The 16,988-nt window shown below is 42.5% G+C and overlaps 1 protein-coding gene across 20 annotated transcripts in view; it reads right to left on the bottom strand.

Annotated features, from left to right (window-relative positions):
* The window catches only part of STOX2 (storkhead box 2), a 215,223-nt gene that overhangs the window by 25,990 nt on the left and 172,245 nt on the right, over positions 1 to 16,988 (bottom strand). For 7 of the 20 annotated variants that reach the window (XM_085000963.1, XM_085000959.1, XM_085000962.1 and 4 more), the window contains exon 2: positions 5,024 to 5,143. The exons of 11 other annotated variants lie outside the window; for them this stretch is intronic. In XM_085000963.1, coding sequence (XP_084857089.1) covers positions 5,024 to 5,048 — 25 coding nt within the window. In that variant the 5' untranslated portion in view covers positions 5,049 to 5,143. Of the gene's footprint in view, positions 1 to 5,023; positions 5,144 to 5,923; positions 6,252 to 16,988 lie in introns of those variants that run through there. 2 more of the 20 variants (XM_085000955.1, XM_085000964.1) reach the window with 2 other exon arrangements.

The following is a 16,988-nucleotide window of genomic DNA, read 5'->3' as shown; positions in this document are numbered from 1 at the left end:
CTGTGATTCTCTATCAATGCAGCAGAATTCTGGCATAAAAGCAAAACACAGTCCTCGTGTCTGTCTTGACTTTCATCTTGCTAGAGAAACCATTCTAATGCTCATCCAATCTGAAAAAGGAGGCTTTAATTTTTAAAAGGGTAGTGAAATAGACTGGCTATTAATTTTTTCCTTTGTAATAAAGGCTGCCTCATTCACTCTTTTCTAATTCAAAGTCCTGCTCAGCTTTGCTCCTTGGACCAAAGTATGCCTGTTTTTGTTCTCCGGACTGCAGAATTAACACTAAAACTAAAATTACAGATGCTAATAAAGTTACCACATGCAGTAGATACCGTAACTCATAAAAATGGTCAAACATGCCTGTAAAATGTACAGTGGGCACAGCGATAATACAAGTCTATTCCTTTCAACAAACTATTCATAGAAAGACGAATGTGCTGAGTTTTCTCTTCTATACCCTTGGGAAATCATAAACTCTCTGAGGTTAAGGGAACAGCTTCTAAGAGGCAGAGGATCAGACAAATCTTGTGTTTTACAATTTAGTTCAATTTATTAACCCCAATTTTATGTATAAATGTTGTTCGATCCTCTTAACAGACAGTCTACTAAAATATTTTTTAAAGGCTATTCTAAAAAAACACACACTCCCTTCCTAGGTACCCACTTGCAGACCGAAACAGCCTTGCAGGAGGGCAGAACATACAGCCCCCATTAACTCACTTGCTGCTTCATTTAAGCAGCTTTCCTTTGAAAACAAATTACTATGCTTGACTTTCGAATGTTTGTATCTGAAATTTAAAAGGAACGGGCATTGAAAAAGGCACTTTTACCAGTTGCTGGCATGTGTGGCTTAAATGCCACAGATCTCAAAAATGTAAAGCTCAGCCTTCACTGCAAGTGTGGATTGCAATAAAGTTGACATAAAAACAAAAAAGAATTTTAGAATATTTAGAAATTCTCTTAACAGCTTTTCTAAAGTAACCTAGTGCTTTATTTCAATAGTTGATGGGGTTCTCTTAAAGAAGGTCTAATTCCTAAGCTATTACCTGAATAAATTGTTTTGATTCAAAAGAAAATGTAAACAAGGGGGTCCCGTTCATACCACAGTTAATGGTGTCTATTAGCTGGGACGTACTAAGAAACTTCCAACGAGAGTCAAGTTAAACAAGAGTGGTCATGGGGGCAGATGGCACGTACACACACAAAAACGGGTTAACGTCCAGCCATCCCCGAATCTGCTTAGTGGTCTGTCTAATGCAGGGAAGCTCTAGGTGTAATGACAGATCAATTGGTTCATTGGTTTAGAGAAGAAACCCATTATCTTCCCCAGTCTACAAGCTTTCATTAGTCATATTAGCTATCACTCTTGTTACTGAGATTTGACTACTGATTTAAAACAAACAAACAAACAAAAAACTGTCATTGGATAAGCAGAGATGGACAAGCCACAAAGGGTGAAGAATCAGATAGAGAAAGCAATCGATGGATGGTGAGAATCCTAGCTAGGGAGTTGTCTTCACCATCACCAAGGATGATGACTGACATCTCTCTAATTACAACCATCGAACACTTCTGGACTGATCTATTGCAACAGATTTGCAGCTGAAAAGTCAGGATGGAGATATGAGCCATCAGGTCAATTATCTCTTTCCGCAATTCAAACCTTTGTTAAGAAGGCTCTGAATTATAACCCAAGTGGGTATATGCTAGCACTAGGGAATAAAACCTATTCATACATCGGGCCCTTAAAAGCCTGCTAGGTAAACAGGTGCTACACATTAAGACTCCAATAACTGCTAGGATGTTTTCCATCACCTGCAGCCTCCTTGCTCCCTAGTTCCTCACCCAGGGCTAAAGTTAAGACCATTTACCATCAGCAATAAAATCATGATGAAATACCAGTCCTAGATGACAACAGAGTAATAAGAGGTCTCAGATGTCATGAAATTCTATAAGGTGCCAGGCTAACAAGAGTCCTGTGCAAAATAGTGTCTTCCTTTTTTTCTATAGGAGCATCACGTAGGACTGAATTTAAGTCCCTATTTCAGTGCTATCACGTACTTCTCTTCCTTCTCCATTCAGAACCTAGCCTAACAGCAGAGACATATTAGAGGCTCCAAATTCCGCTGATGATGTTTTTCAATTGTAGTTCAATAAATCAGTCTAAAATCTCTAGGGTCATGCTCTTGCACTCTTTTGACGTTAGAATCACCATAGCTGATTCTCAACCTTTGAAGTCTTCGCTTCACCCGTTTAGATGACACTACTGCACTGTGACCAATTTCTGTAAAATACAGTTTTAACAGAACAAGAAGGCCTAAATAAATACAGCTCAAATATATATATTGACAGTTCCCAAAGTACAGCCAAAGCATAGAGAAAGACTACTACCAACTCCACGGTGAGCGCACACCTACCATCTGCTCCAGCTGTCACTGAAAGGATTATAGACAAGTACACTGGGACAAAAGAGTACAAAAGGCCAGCCAGGCACACATACACAGAGAAAACTCCCAACTCACTGTACCAGAAGTAACTTTTTTCTCCAAAGTCTGGCATTACAAAACAGTGGTAGAGGCCATGGACTTTGCAACTGAAACTTTAAGTTCAGAGTCCAGTTCTGCGCCTCATTGGCTGTGTGATTTGGAGCAAATTAAGCCATAGGTTGAGTGTCAATATCATCTTTTGTAAGATGTACAGAGTGATGTTCACTTCATGGAGTTACTGAGAGGATTAAATGAGATAATGGATGTTGACGGCTTACATGGTCCTGAGACCTAATAGATATTTAATAAATGGTAGTTAGTATTAAAATTATTGTCCCCAAAACTATCTAAATTTATTCATTTTACTCTTTTATAGAGTTTGAGTTTCTACAAATAGGAAAATCATTTGGTCATTTTTTAAAATGTCTTTAAAAAAAAAATCCTAACATTTGTGGGAAGGTTAGAGGCAGTGGTCTTTCTTACACTAGGCATGGATTAGTTTTGTCAGATTGCTCACCTCTTGATTCTTATCTGTGAGTGAATGGAATATTTTGCCTGGGAGGCAGAACAGTTAAGATATATTATAAACATACAGCATTTGGGATGTATTATGGGGCTGGAAGAGAATGGGAAACATGCATTACAGGGGGACTTTGGAGAGCAAAGACCATTAGGAGACGGGAAATTGTTTGGACAGAGAGTTGCAAGGATACAGAGAAAGTTGGCCTATTTTCAGATTTTGGCTGGGCCAATTTTTCCCCAGGAAAGGGAAAGGAAACTCAGCATTTAAGTCCTCTTAGTGCCAAAGATCAGTGATGCTAGGAGTTAAATAGTTTCTGATGGAACCTGGGATGCAAAGATACATTATGTTTTTCTCTTATCAACCATGTATGATGTGGTTTCCATATGCAGGGAACTTCCAGATGACTTGAATTGTACAGAAAAGGTACAAATCTTAATCTTTGCCTTCAGTGAGTAAACAATAATATAAATGTGTAAAAATACAAGCAATTAGGAGTTCCCATTGTGGCTCAGTGGTAACAAACCTGACTAGCATCCATGAGGATGTGGGTTTGATCCCTGGCCTAGCTCAGTGGGTTAAGGATCCGGCGTTGCCGTGAGCTGTGGTGTAGGTCACAGATGCAGCTCAGATCCTGTGCTGCTGTGGCTGTGGCATAGGTCAGCAGCTACAGCTCTGGTCTGACCCCTAGCCTGGTAACTTCCATAGGCTGCAGGTGTGGCTGTAAAAAAAAAAAAGGCAAAAAAAAATATAAGCAATTATAACATATTCCCATTATTATTTAAAACATCCTTAGAAGAGCTATAAGAAGAAAATACAAAAATGGCTAGTAAATTAACTCTATAAGAGGAATTTGATCTAATTGTATCTATGGATCATCTATCTATCTATGAAGAAAAATTCATTCTGTGATAGGACTAAAAAATGACCTCCTGTTGGAGTGATCGGAGAAATCCTTATGTGAGTGGGAGACTTTGAACAGCATGAGTAGAGCTGATGGTGTGGGGATAGTACATTCTCAACATGGTATGATATGACCAAGCAGCCCGTGAAACTGACTCAACATCCTCAATTTGCACTGAAGATGCCAAGTACTATGCACAAAGAAACAGCATCTTTCCAACGAAGAAAGGAAACAAGCATTCTTTCCTTCAGTGAAAGACTGAGCTATGGGGGTGGATATGAGAGCAAAGAGATATTCAAGGAGCCTGTCCAATGTATGGCTTGCATTACTGAAAAATGTTCTAATTATTATTACAAATTACATTTAATGCTCTCAGAAATATTTTTAATAGAAAGTGCTAAAACCATAAATTTGATGAGCTGGTAACACCATGCTTTCATATTTGCCAAGTTTCACTTTGGAAACACAGCATGGAATGCACCTTTGAGAACCATATTTTACCATCTCTCTATTTAAAAAAAAAAAAAAAAAAGGCTTTTGTGTGAAGAGCCCATGGATGTTGTAAGAAAACAGCTCTGTCATAATCTGAATCCTAAAGCAGACTCTGTTGAAATATGCTTACTTCCTTAGCAGTTAATAGCAACCTCTGTATGATGTTAGTGTTGGAAACAGTCCCTAAGCATATAAATCAGGCTTTCTGGGATTTTAGTGCATTGCATGTAGGTTAACAGGCCAACTAACTCACCAAATGTAGGGACCAGATTGAGAAGAAAGAACTTCAAATAATCTTTACTGAGTGCCTCCATCAGAGGAGTGGGAGAGAGACTACGGCTGATGGAAACCTGAAGCAGTTTAATTACTTCCTATGCGCAAATCCTAGAGCTGACTTTTCAGTTCTGATGTGAGGCTGGGGATGAATCATGCAGGCGAGGGGGCATCTGGTGGGCACCTACAAGGGGGTGCTTCCGCTGCCTAAGACTGAGGCTGAGGGTGATTTTCACAGCAAGACCATGTTTCAGATGACAGGGCACATGTACAGAAGGGAGGTGGTAGACATTTGACCGTATTTCTTTGCACACAACAACTCTTGAAAGAAAAGCAGGGGAGACCTACCTGACCCTTTCTGGACTGGCTCCATCCCCCAGGTAGCTTTGGCGCTAAAGCCTGGTGCATGCTAGGGGGTAGCATTCAGGCACAAGAAGGAGCCAGTAACAGAAACGGACGTCCTAGAATCTGGAATAAGAAGAAACAGTAAACTTAATATCCTCAACAGCATTGCAGACTGGCTACTGAGGGTGCATGGGACACAGTAGGAAGCAGGTACTTTACCATGGTACACCTACTTTAAAAAAAAAAAAAAAAAAAAGAGTTGCAGAACTTCGGCCCTTCTCATTCAGGGCTTGAGATACTGGTAGGAGCTCAGTTCGAAAGCTGGCAAAAAGCCCCTTTCAAAAGCTTTGTGGATGGACTTTGCTGGTTATGATTTTGGGGGACAGGGGAATTCTCTTTACCACCCTTTCCTCCTATTTGCATGCAACAGCTGAAAGCCCATCCCATGCCTAGGCCAGCTACCACGGCCACTGGTCCTGAGCCAATAGCCCACTGCAGTGCCTGGGGAATCTGCAGTGTCACTCCTCTTCTGCCTTATGCTCTGCAAAGTGAAGTCATAGGAACGGATCAGCCAACCTGACTTCTCATTACCCTGCCCAGAATCCTTTGTGAGCTGAAATGAGTCATCACTCCCAGAAAAGCTACAGCCTCTGGTTGTCGGTAAGGGCTCCTTTGTTTGTGCAGTGGGGGCCTCGGGCCTGAGAATGCACGGGAGGGGGGTGGGGGACAGCCAGTGGCACACCCTCCTCTCTCTCCAAAGGGCCCGCCCTTACCCCCCCTCCAAGCACCGAGCACCAACTCAGACCTTTCCATCCTTAAAACAGGCAAAAGGACACATACCTCCGGATGCTTGGAGAAAACATACACACACACATTAACATGGATTCGGCATCATATACTCACCAGTTTGTAATTATAAACCTGACACATGCGCTCTCTCTTTTTTTTCCTTTCTTTCTCTCTCTCTCTCTCTCTCTCTTTTTTTTTTTTTTTTTTTTTTTTTAAGGCTGGCTTTTCCTTGTGGAGAAGGACACGTCTGCCTCCTGTGTGTAACAGGCGGTCCTACTGTACCAGGATCAAAGTTTAGCTGCAGCAGCGAGCTATTTGTCATAAATTCCAGTGGCTGGGCAAGTCATCACAAGCCTGGGTCTCATCATTGCCGACACGCCGCCGGCGGGCTTGCAGCAGAGGCAGCCAGCGAGCCAGTGCAGCTCCTGCCGCCGCGGAAGGCAGCGTGGGGAATGAGGTCACTGTGTCAAGAGCTCGTCCTCAGCGGGAGATGCTCCGGAGCTCACCACACCACTGAAACTGAACGGGCTCAGATGATTCAGAGGATTTTTTTTTACATCACGGAGCCTCCTCTGCTTTTTCTTTTAGAAAAATTCTTTTTAGAATTTCTGCATCTAAGATCAGTAAGGTTAAAAAAAAAAATCCCTTCCAGATCTGTGCAAAAACATCCTTCTCATGGCACTGTTTGCACCGCACCCTACCCCACTCCTAATGAGCCCCACGTGTAATCACTCATGCATAGGCACGTGTACATATTGTATTTACACACACACACACACACACACACACACACGGACACACATACACACGAGGAACTTCTTTCAGCAGAAACGTAGAGCAAATGATTCATCTCTATTTGCAGTACCAGAAACAACACAGGAACAGATCAAGAAGGGAAGGGGTGGGACTAGGGAGAGAGAAGAGGATGAGAGGAACAGCTACCAGCACATTAAAACCAGAGAAAAATGGAGTTCATAAGAGGAAAAGACTAATCAAGGACACCAGGAATGCTGTTGTGTTAGTAATAATACTGCCCCAACTCCCCCATACACAGTAGTAGCAAAGCAAGCACTTCCCACTAGCTCACTCAGGATCCAAACAGATGGCGATAAATTATCCCCTGCTCAGAACCTGAATAGACTTGACTGGCCAAGGATATTTGCCCAGCAAATTCTCCCCATCCTCATCAACACAGTAGCTAATGGACAATATAGATGACATAGACAATGCAGCCCGAGCTGGGAAGTGCAGATGTGTAATGATGCTCTCAGCAAGATGCTGCCGCATCTCTAGTTAGAAGGATCCCCAGGCGAAAGCCCCACAAGAATCACACCCTCTCTTGACACCTGTGATTTAGCCCATCTCCAAGGACCTCTTCCCACAGAGCTGGGGTACATCCAAGCCAGGACACACCCTCCCCTCCAAGCTGAATCCTGTAACCCCACACAGTGACTTCTACCCTGCCTTCGGAAAGCCAGAAAATATATAACCTCCTTCTGTATGGCAGCTCATCCAACATCTGCAAGTAATAATCCCATCCCTGTGTTCCAAGCCATCTCTTCTCTAGCTGCCCACAGTTTGGGACACTGGAAGTAAGGTACATACTCTATGTTCACTGATGGATCCTTGGGAATATTTGACCTCAACATTATTAAACAAAGCTTCTTCAGCTCCTTCTACCTTCTGACACTTTTCAAATCCTCCGCCCTCATGGTTCCCTGCCTTTGCTTCCCCTCGGGCATATCAATCTCCCTCTTAAAATGACCTATGAAGAACCAGATAGACCCCAGCTGTGTCTCGCCCTGCCCCCACCCAGCACCATAGCCCCCTCCCACGCTCTGGACTCTATATTCTCCTGGTCTAAGACTGTGGTGGGTTTTTGGTTATTGCCATGCTTTCAACCCCTAGACAATTTTTTCCACATCATCTGTTATTCAATCAGGTCTCATTCATGCAGTTAAAAAAAAAAAAAAAGAAAGAAAAAGAAAACCACATCAATTATGCCTTACATGCCTCCTCAGAAATGGACTGGTCGTGATTTTCCCTTCCAGTCTATTCATTCCTCTTGTTAGATGTGCCACCTGGGCTCCCATCTGAGACAATGACTCAGCTTGTGGCCCACTCAGCACCTCCTCCTAAGGCACTGCACCCTTACTCACCTCTCTCTGAGTTTGGTTATGTTCGTAGTCCTTATAAATCCACCTAATTCAGCCCATTCCTGGGAGGCACATCTGAAAGGAGGCCTAATAAACCCTGCACTTTAAGAAGGCAATGACGTAATTATGTAAAAGTTAAGATCTAACTAGAGATCTCTTGACCCCTGGCAATTTAAGAGCCCCTGGGGAAGAAGCTCTAGGTCACTGGCCCACCTCTTGATGGCTAAAATCTCAAGTCTCCTCTAAAATACAGAAAAGGTTAAGAACATGGATACAGAAAACAACAACAAAACATCAAAGGAAAGGGATGAAAAATTACAACCAAGAATGTATTCAAATTTTCTAGTATCTGAACATGTACATTTCCATCTACATGTGGGCCTACTATGCCCATATAAAGAAACTCATCTAAGCTTTACTAGGGCCCACTAAGTGCTGTGATCATCATCATCAATTTTTTTTTTCTTTTTTGGCTGCCCCATGGCACATGGAGTTCCCAGGCCGAGGATCAATTCTGAGCTGCAGCTACAACCTAAGCCGCAGGAGTTTTGGCAATGCTGGGGTGCAACATGTGTCCCAGTGCTCCAGAGATGCTGTGGATGCTGCTGCACCACAGAGGAACTCCTCCTCCATCATCATCATCATCATCATCACCATTTTTAAAGAGATTAACTGCCTTCCTCCAGCTTCTACAGCTGCTAAGTGGCAGGGGTAAGATTTGAACCTGGGAGAGGAGGCACCAGAGTCTGCCTCATGACTCTTATAATAAAATAACCGTAAGATAAATCACAATTTAAAAAAAAAAAACCTTATCCCTCAATTTGAACCTTGAAATTGAAGCCAACTGGCTTGGTTAGCACCTGAGGCCAGCGAGGTGAAGCTCACAGGCTGGGTCGCCTGTGCTCAGATCTACAGCCCCTGAGGGACTGTGTTCTGGCCTCAGCTGCAGACTGCTACAGAATGGCCATGCAAAGGGATACAACTGACTGGCCCAAACCATAACCCCAACCTCACTTTGCAGTCCTCCTGAGGAGTTTCATGATGGACACTTATTAGCCTCAACTCAGAAACAAAGGCACATCTTTGATACCAGTCTGATAGAGAGATAAAGGCAAGACTCAACCACAGACATCATTAGCAGTGCTCCTCCTCTGCCTGGCGCCTCGTGCTCCTTTGAATAACAGCTTCGGTGCTACAGTCGAGACTTACAAACATCATAGAGAACATTGCAGAGGTGATTTCTTTGGTGGATGAGGTTTGGGCAGAGGTCCTGTTTGGCATGAGACTGGTTCCTTGGCAGAAGAAGCTTCAGCTCCACGTGGTGACATGGTCACACAGGGTCTTTTTTTTTTTTCTTTTTTGTCTTTTTAGGGCCACACCCGGGGCATATGGAAGTTCCCAGGCTAGGGGTGAATCAGAACTATAATTGCCAGCATACACCACAGCCACAGCAACTTGGGATCCAAGCCATGTCTTCAACCTACATCACAGTTCATGGCAATGCCAGATCCTTTACCCACTAAGCGAGGCCAGGGATCAAGCTCTAGTTGGGCTTGTTAACCACTGAGCCATGATAGGAACTCCACTCAGGGTCTTTAAAAATGCTTGGGAGTATGGAATTGCGGTTGCCAAGGAGGTGGAGTGGGAGGAGAGGGATGGAGTGGGAGGTTGGGGTTGGCAGATATAAGCTATTATACACGGAGGGGATAAACAACAAGGTCCTGACATATAGCACAGAGAACTCTATTCAATATCCTATGATAAACTGAAATGGAAAAGGATATTTTAAAAAGAAGGCATATATATGTATAACTGAATCACTTTGCTATACAGCGGAAACTAACACAATATTATAAATCAACTATACCTCAATTTAAAAAAAGTAAAGTTAAAAACCTGCTTGGATAACTAATGGTATAGCATGTCTTAGAGTGACTGTACTTGGTAAAGAAGAGCCACAAATCTCCTTAAATCAATTACAAATATTTACTGGGTGCCTAATTGCAAATGTTTAAGAGAGTATATACAATGCAGGGTATATGCATTGGTACACAGACTTTTTCATGAACAGATGACACGATCTCCACTCTCAAAGAAGCTTCTAACGCACTTGAGGAGATAAGATATTTACAGGTAAAAAGTGCCATGAAGACAAGACAGGATCTGTCAAAGGGGAGGAACAGTTAATAGGCACCTCTAAAAATTCATGAGAAAGAGCTTGGGGGATTCCCTTTGTGGCTCAGTGGTGACTGAACCAGACTAGCATCCATGAGGATGAGGGTTAGATCCCTGGCCTTGCTCAGTGGGTTGAGGATCTGGCCATGAGCTGTGGTGTTAGGTTGCGAACACAGCTCAGATCCCGCATAACTGTGGCTCTGGCATAGGCTGGTGGTTCAGTTCCAATTGGACCCCTAGCTTGGGAACCTCCAAATGCCTCGGGTGCGGCCCTAAAGACAAAAAAAAAAAAAAAGACAAAAAAGAAAGAAAGTGACTGGGCTGAAGCAGCTAGGAATGGTTTCAGGGGAAGAGCAGGTTCATCCTAGAATCTGAACCAAAGGAAAAGGGTGTGCCATCAGTTAGAACATGAGCACCGTGAAGAGAGGGGTTTCTGCACGCTCTGTTCTCAGATGTGTTCTTCAAGAGAGCCTAGTGGATGGCAGGCACTAAATCTGTGCTGAATGAATGAATGAATGAATGACCTGGAGAGAGGAAGTATGAACCAGGTATGGAAGTACTGGTGGGGGGTAGGTGGGGGACAGTGAGGTAAGGGCAGAAGGTTCTTACTGGGGAGCCAAGGGAAAGGAGGCAAGAAGGGATGACCCAAGATCAGATTTAGAAATCTTTTAACGAAAAAGAAAATGATCCACCTTATACTTGTGATCAATTTCATTTATTAAAGCCATTAATAAATCTCCTTCCTAAGAAGCATTACCCCCATGCGAATCCCACATTCTCTAAAAGCAAGCATTTATAAGCTTATGGCAGCTCATGAGAGGGAATATATGTTGACTATATAGTCAGATGCTGCTTCCCTGGGGGACCTCTCCACTTCCCATCACCAGGCAGAAAGAAGCGATGCCAGGGCTCTCTTCCCTTTGCAAAACTGTACCAATAGGGAAGGGGGAAAGTCCTCCTCTGCAGCAACATCTTATTAAACTCATGCTAATACAATGTAGTTCAACTCAACAAACATACATTAGATACAATGTGCAACAGGTAAGACACTCTGCTTTTGCTGAGATCAGTACAAGGATGAAGAAGTGACAGCTCCTGTCCCCACGGTTCTGCATCAGTATCTGAGTCATTCAAGGCAAAGCAGGATAGAGTAGCAGGAGAACAAAGAGAGATGGTTACTTTGGAGAGAAGAGAGAGATGGCAAGGAAGCCAGGCAGGAACGGGGCCGTGTTTCAGGAAGGAGGCTGCTCTTGAGGGAAGGAAAAGGGAAGAGAAACGTTGAGGATGTCTTTCCAAGTAGCGTCCACAGTGACCACGTGGGTGGAAGACAGGATGTTTAGGAACACGTCTGGCACAGGAAGACACATGAAGGGGATGGTAGAGACGAAGCCAAAGAGTAAGTCAGGCTGAGATAAGATTTGGAAGAACATGACATTCTAGGAGAAAGGCATGAGAGGTTTTTACAGGGGGGAGATGCTACTGATGCTGAAGATTTAGGTTACTCTGGCAACAGGATATGGGATGCATCCAAAGAGAGACATATTTAATTACTGAGTCAAGGGAAGAGCCTAATATTGTGAGAGACCAAACTAGATGAAGAGTGCTTCAATACAGTACAGAGAGGAAACACAGAGATATAAGGGGCTTTCCAGTTTCACAAAGGGACAGCCCCAAATTTCCAGCATGAAATACCAGAATACGATCAGAAATGCATTTGTAGGAGTTCCCGTCGTGGTGCAGTGGAAACGAATCCGACTAGTATCCACGAGGATGTGGGTTCAATCCCTGGCTTCATTCAGTGGGTCAGGGCATCCGGTGTTGCTAGGAGCTGTGGTGTAGGTAGCAGACTCAGCTCAGATCCTGCATTGCTGTGGCTGTGGCATAGGCAGGCGGCTACAGATCTGATTCGACCCCTAGCCTGAGAAGCTCCATGTCGTGGGTGCAGCCCTAAAAAGCAAAGAAAGAGAGAGAAGGAAGGAAGGAAGAAAAGAAAGAAAGGAAGGAAGAGAGAGAGAGGGAGGGAGGAAGGAAGAAAGAAAGGAACATTGTACACCAAACTCAACTTGTCCAGAATCTATCTATCCAACTGTCTGGGCTATGGCGATAATCTGATATTTGGAGCAGTGCCCAGGTAGAACATTAGTTCAAATTGAGAAATAAAGGGAAGAGGTGAAACCCTCCAAACAAAAATCCCTGGGCACCACCAACAGTTCAGACTTTTCTGGTTACACGAAAGTTGGAGAGAAGGCACAAATTAGAACTTCAAGGAAAGTGCTTTCAAAAACAGAAAGTTTCAAAGTTTTCAATGCCTTTATAGCCCAGGATTTATGTGCGTTTTTATTACAAGGGAAAAAAATTTCAATTAAAGTTAAATACGATGCAACACTATATAGGCAAATATTTCAAGAGCAATAAATACATTTGGCATTCCTACGAATGTTAGGGAGCACCAATGTGAACTCAAAGTGAAGAGCATGGCTATTCTGTGTAATTTAAAAAAATTATCAAATGCCTTTGGATCAGTCAATTCTCATAGGATTAGGAACATGAATAATGTCATTTTTGAGCCAGAGGAGACATGGAAGGTCATCTAGTACATTATCACTTGACTGAAGATAATCCTAGGGTCTAGGTGGCAAAGATGACTTGCCCAAGGTTACTCAGAGTAAGGAGCAAAGCCAGCATCAGCACCAGAGCTCCTGATTCTCAGTGTAAACATCTCTCCCTGACTCCACAACACCTTGCACCATCTAGTCAAAGAAACTCAAACTCACACTACAAATTAAGGATGCACAATTTCCCATACTGCACGATGGGATAGATTATTTTTCCGCTCTTAGTCAAGATTCAAAGAGGCAAAGATGAAAGTAAAGTGAGGAAAACTGAGAGCCTGTGAGTTTTCAGTTTAAGAGACAGAGTTTAAATATGATGTTTTGATAGTAAGTGGTAAGAAAACTATGAAAAAGTGTGGGAAAATGTAAGGTTACCCTTCTCCATTATAATTTTATTACAATGGCATCTGGATTTCTGGATTATTCATTTCCAACACACCTAAATATATCTGAGACCTTTCTACTTAGTCTTTTTTTTTTCCCTCTCTTTCGCTGCTTAGGGCCACACCTGTGGCCCAAGGAAGCTCCCATGCTAGGGGTCAAATTGGAGCTGCAGCTGCTGGTCCAACACCACAGCCACTACAATGCCAGATCTGAATGGCATCTGTGACCCACATCACAACCCACGGCCACAATGGATCCCCAACCCACTGAGCGAGGCCAGGGATTGAACCCATATCTTCATGGATATTAGTTGGGCTCATAACCTGCTAAGCCACAAGGGGAACTCCCCCTACTTAATTTTTTTTTTTTTCCAGCGCCTGCAGCATGTGGAAGTCCCCAGGCCACAGCAGCCACATGGGCCACTGCAGCGACATGGGCCACTGCAGTGACAGCACCAGATCCTTAACCACAAGGGAACTCCTCTACTTGGTATTTTTCAATTGCAGAAGATAATGATGGGATGTCCAGGGAAGTTTGAAATATGCAGGAAAAAAAATATTCTGTTTTGAAGTCTTGCTGAAATTCATAAAGCTATGCATTATACTCTCTAATGTATTGTTTTTTCCTAATAATAAAAATTTAAAAATTGTTTCCATTGAACACCATTCAACATTATTTTCCAAAATTTACAAGTGAACTGACCCTCCAGGAAGGCTGTCCTCCAGGAAGCCTTGATCTTGAGGTTGTATAAACCTGCAGTGCAGGGCCCCCGGTCCCTGGAGGCAAATATGCCCCCAATTTGAGAAGCAACAACTACATCTGAAAATACACCTAAAAGTGGTATTTCCCAATTAGCGTTCAAAGTTATCATGAGTATTTCTGCTGCTTTAAAGATATGCCATTATTGAGTCCTAGAGCTCTTTTAGCTGGAATTAGTTAGAAGGTCAAAGAGCTAAGAAACTGAATTACTTTATCACTGGCTTATTTAATTATGACCAAGTTATCCTCTCTGTGGGTTGCATTCCTCCTCTGTAAGATGGAATTGGGAGGCGGGGATACGAAAGTTGCAAAGGCTGCCATATTTTTCCAAAGGAGACATATCTCCAGAACTGACCTCTGACCTCAAGGTGCTTCTAATTAACTAAGGAATGAAAAGTAAATACACATGAAAAGGAGGTATCACAATACTTCCCCAAGAAAACTATGAATAAGAGGGGGAAAATGACAAACTAAGTCCAGATGGACTGGAAAGTAAAGAAATATCGGCTCAACCTCTCCATCCCGAAGCTGAACTCAACGTGCCTGGGTAATATTTGTACTTCTGACAGCCTCCCGTAGATCCTGTCAGAAGGAGAGAGCTAGGCCAACACACGCTTCTGGGAAGTTGAGGTACCTTCCATAGACTGCTTTCCTGCTACTTCAACGTACCCTGAGCTGACTGTTAAAGGCTATACTATCCCTATTCCCAGAATGAGCACAGGGTTCAGACTGTACCTTCAGTGCCCCAAACAGTGCTTGAAAACCGTGGTTTCAAATTGATAAATGGGCAAAAGACCTGAATAGACATTTCTCCAAAGAAGATACACAGATGGCCAACAAGCACATGAAAAAATGCTCAACATCACTGATTATTAGAGAAATGCAAACCAAAACTACTATGAGGTACCACCTCACACCAGTCAGAAGAGCCATCATTAGTAAGTCCACGAATAACAAATGCTGGAGAGGGTGTGGAGAAAAGGGAACCCTCCTACACTATTGGTAGGAATGTAAATTGGTACAACGACTATGGAAAACAGTATGCAGGTTCTTAGAAATCTATATATAGAATTACCATATGACCCAGCAATCCCACTCTTGGGCATCTATCCAGACAAAACTTTCCTTGAAAAAGACACACGTACCTGCATGTTCATTGCAGCACTATTCACAATAGCCAAGACATGGAAACAACCCAAATGTCCATCAACAGATGGTTGGACTGAGAAGGTGTGGTATATATGCACAATGGAATACTACTCAGCCATGAAAAAGAACAAAATAATGCCATTTGCAGCAACATGGATGGAACTAGAGACTCTCATAATAAGTGATGTAAGTCAGAAAGAGAAAGACAAATACCGTATGATTTCACTGATATCTGGAATCTAATATATGGCACAAATGAACCTTTCCACAGAAAAGAAAATCATGGACATGGAGAATAGACTTGTGGTTGCCAAGAGGGAGGGGGAGGGAGGGGGAGGTACTGAGAATTTGGGGTTAATAGATGCAAACTGTTGTCTTTAGAATGGATAAGCAATGAGATCCTGCTGTATAGAACTGGGAACTATGTCTGGTCACTTATCACATGATAATGTGAGAAAAAAGAATGTATACATGTATGTGTGACTGGGTCACCTCACTGTGTAGTAGAAAATTGACAGAACACTGTAAACCAGCTATAAAGGAAAAAATAAAAATCATTATAAAAAAAAAGAAAACAGTGGTTTCAACACCGAAAATGATCAAATATTTATTGACCAAAAACAAAACATGACTTGAGTTCATTATCACAAAATGCTATGTATCCACTAATTTATTTTGCCGACATTACAGGTCAATCCTTGGAGTCATCTTCACACATCATCTCATGGAAGTTAGATCATACACCTTTATTCATAAGGTGTTTATAAAACTAGGAAAAACTCATACAATCCTAATGTCAAAAAATACATGCCAATCATATTTCACTTGTATCTCTCAGTAATGAATGGATGAAAACAAGAGAATTTCATGGTTATCTGGGGGTACAGTGATTATATATTTGCTCAGTGTAGCTACTGGCCCCATGTGGCTACTTAGTTTGAATGAAATTAAGGGGGTTCCTGTTGTGGCATAGCAGAAAAGAATCCGACTAGCATCCATGAGGATTCAGGTTTGATCCCTGGCCTTGCTCAGTGGGTCGGGGATCCGGCATTGCTGTGAGCTGTGGTGTAGGTCACAGATGCAGCTCGGATCTGGTGTTGCTGTGGCTGTGGTGTAGGCCGGCAGGTGTGGCTTCAATTTGACCCCTAGCAGGACTTCCCGTGTGGCTCACAACAATTTGACCCCTAGCCTAGGAACTTCCATATGCCGTGGGTGTGGCCCTAAAAAGCAAAAAAAAAAAAAAAAAAAAAAAAAAAAATTACAATTTTGGTTCCTCTGTTTCAAGTGCTCAATAGCTACACAGTGCTAGGGGTCATCATACTGGATATAGCACATAGAGAACATTGCCATCAGTTCAGAAAGTTCTAACTGGACAATACTGATCTGGTTAATTGATAAGAATGTAAGGTATCACTCACTTTGACCATGAAAACCTGTAATTTTTAAAACATAATTTTAAAAGTGAACATGTACAAAATCAAAGAATTTCTTAACGATCTGTGAGTGTTGGCACATATGGAGATCTCTGCAGCCACCATCACTGTCAAGATAGAGTCAGATATAGAGCAATTCCATCATTTTTACACCCCCCAAAACTTCATGCTGCTCTTTACATGTCCCCAATCTCTAGAAACAACTGAAATGTTCCTTGTCCTTAGCATTCTGTCTTTTCCAGAATGTCACATAAATGGAATCATACACCTGTAACCTTTTGAGACTGCCTTTTTTTACCCTTACCATATGGTTGGGTCATATGGTAAGGGTGCATTCACCTTTGTAAGAAACTACCCAACTATTTTCCAGGCTGGCTATACAATTTTGCAATCCAACCAACAATGTAGTTCTCGGAGGTGTTTTTTTTTTTTATTTTTATTTTTGTTTGTTTGCTTGTTTTTTTGTGGATTTCTTGGGATTTTCTACATGGACAATCATGTCTGCAAATTG

Source organism: Sus scrofa, chromosome 15 (genome assembly GCF_054392235.1).
Source record: "Sus scrofa isolate SSC_HxYL_T2T_F1_AM1 chromosome 15, Sscrofa_HxYL_maternal_Yorkshire_Landrace_v2.0, whole genome shotgun sequence".
NCBI lineage: Eukaryota > Metazoa > Chordata > Mammalia > Artiodactyla > Suidae > Sus > Sus scrofa.
The sequence above is the reverse complement of the archived record's forward strand: the minus strand, read 5'-3'. Positions and strand labels throughout refer to the sequence as shown.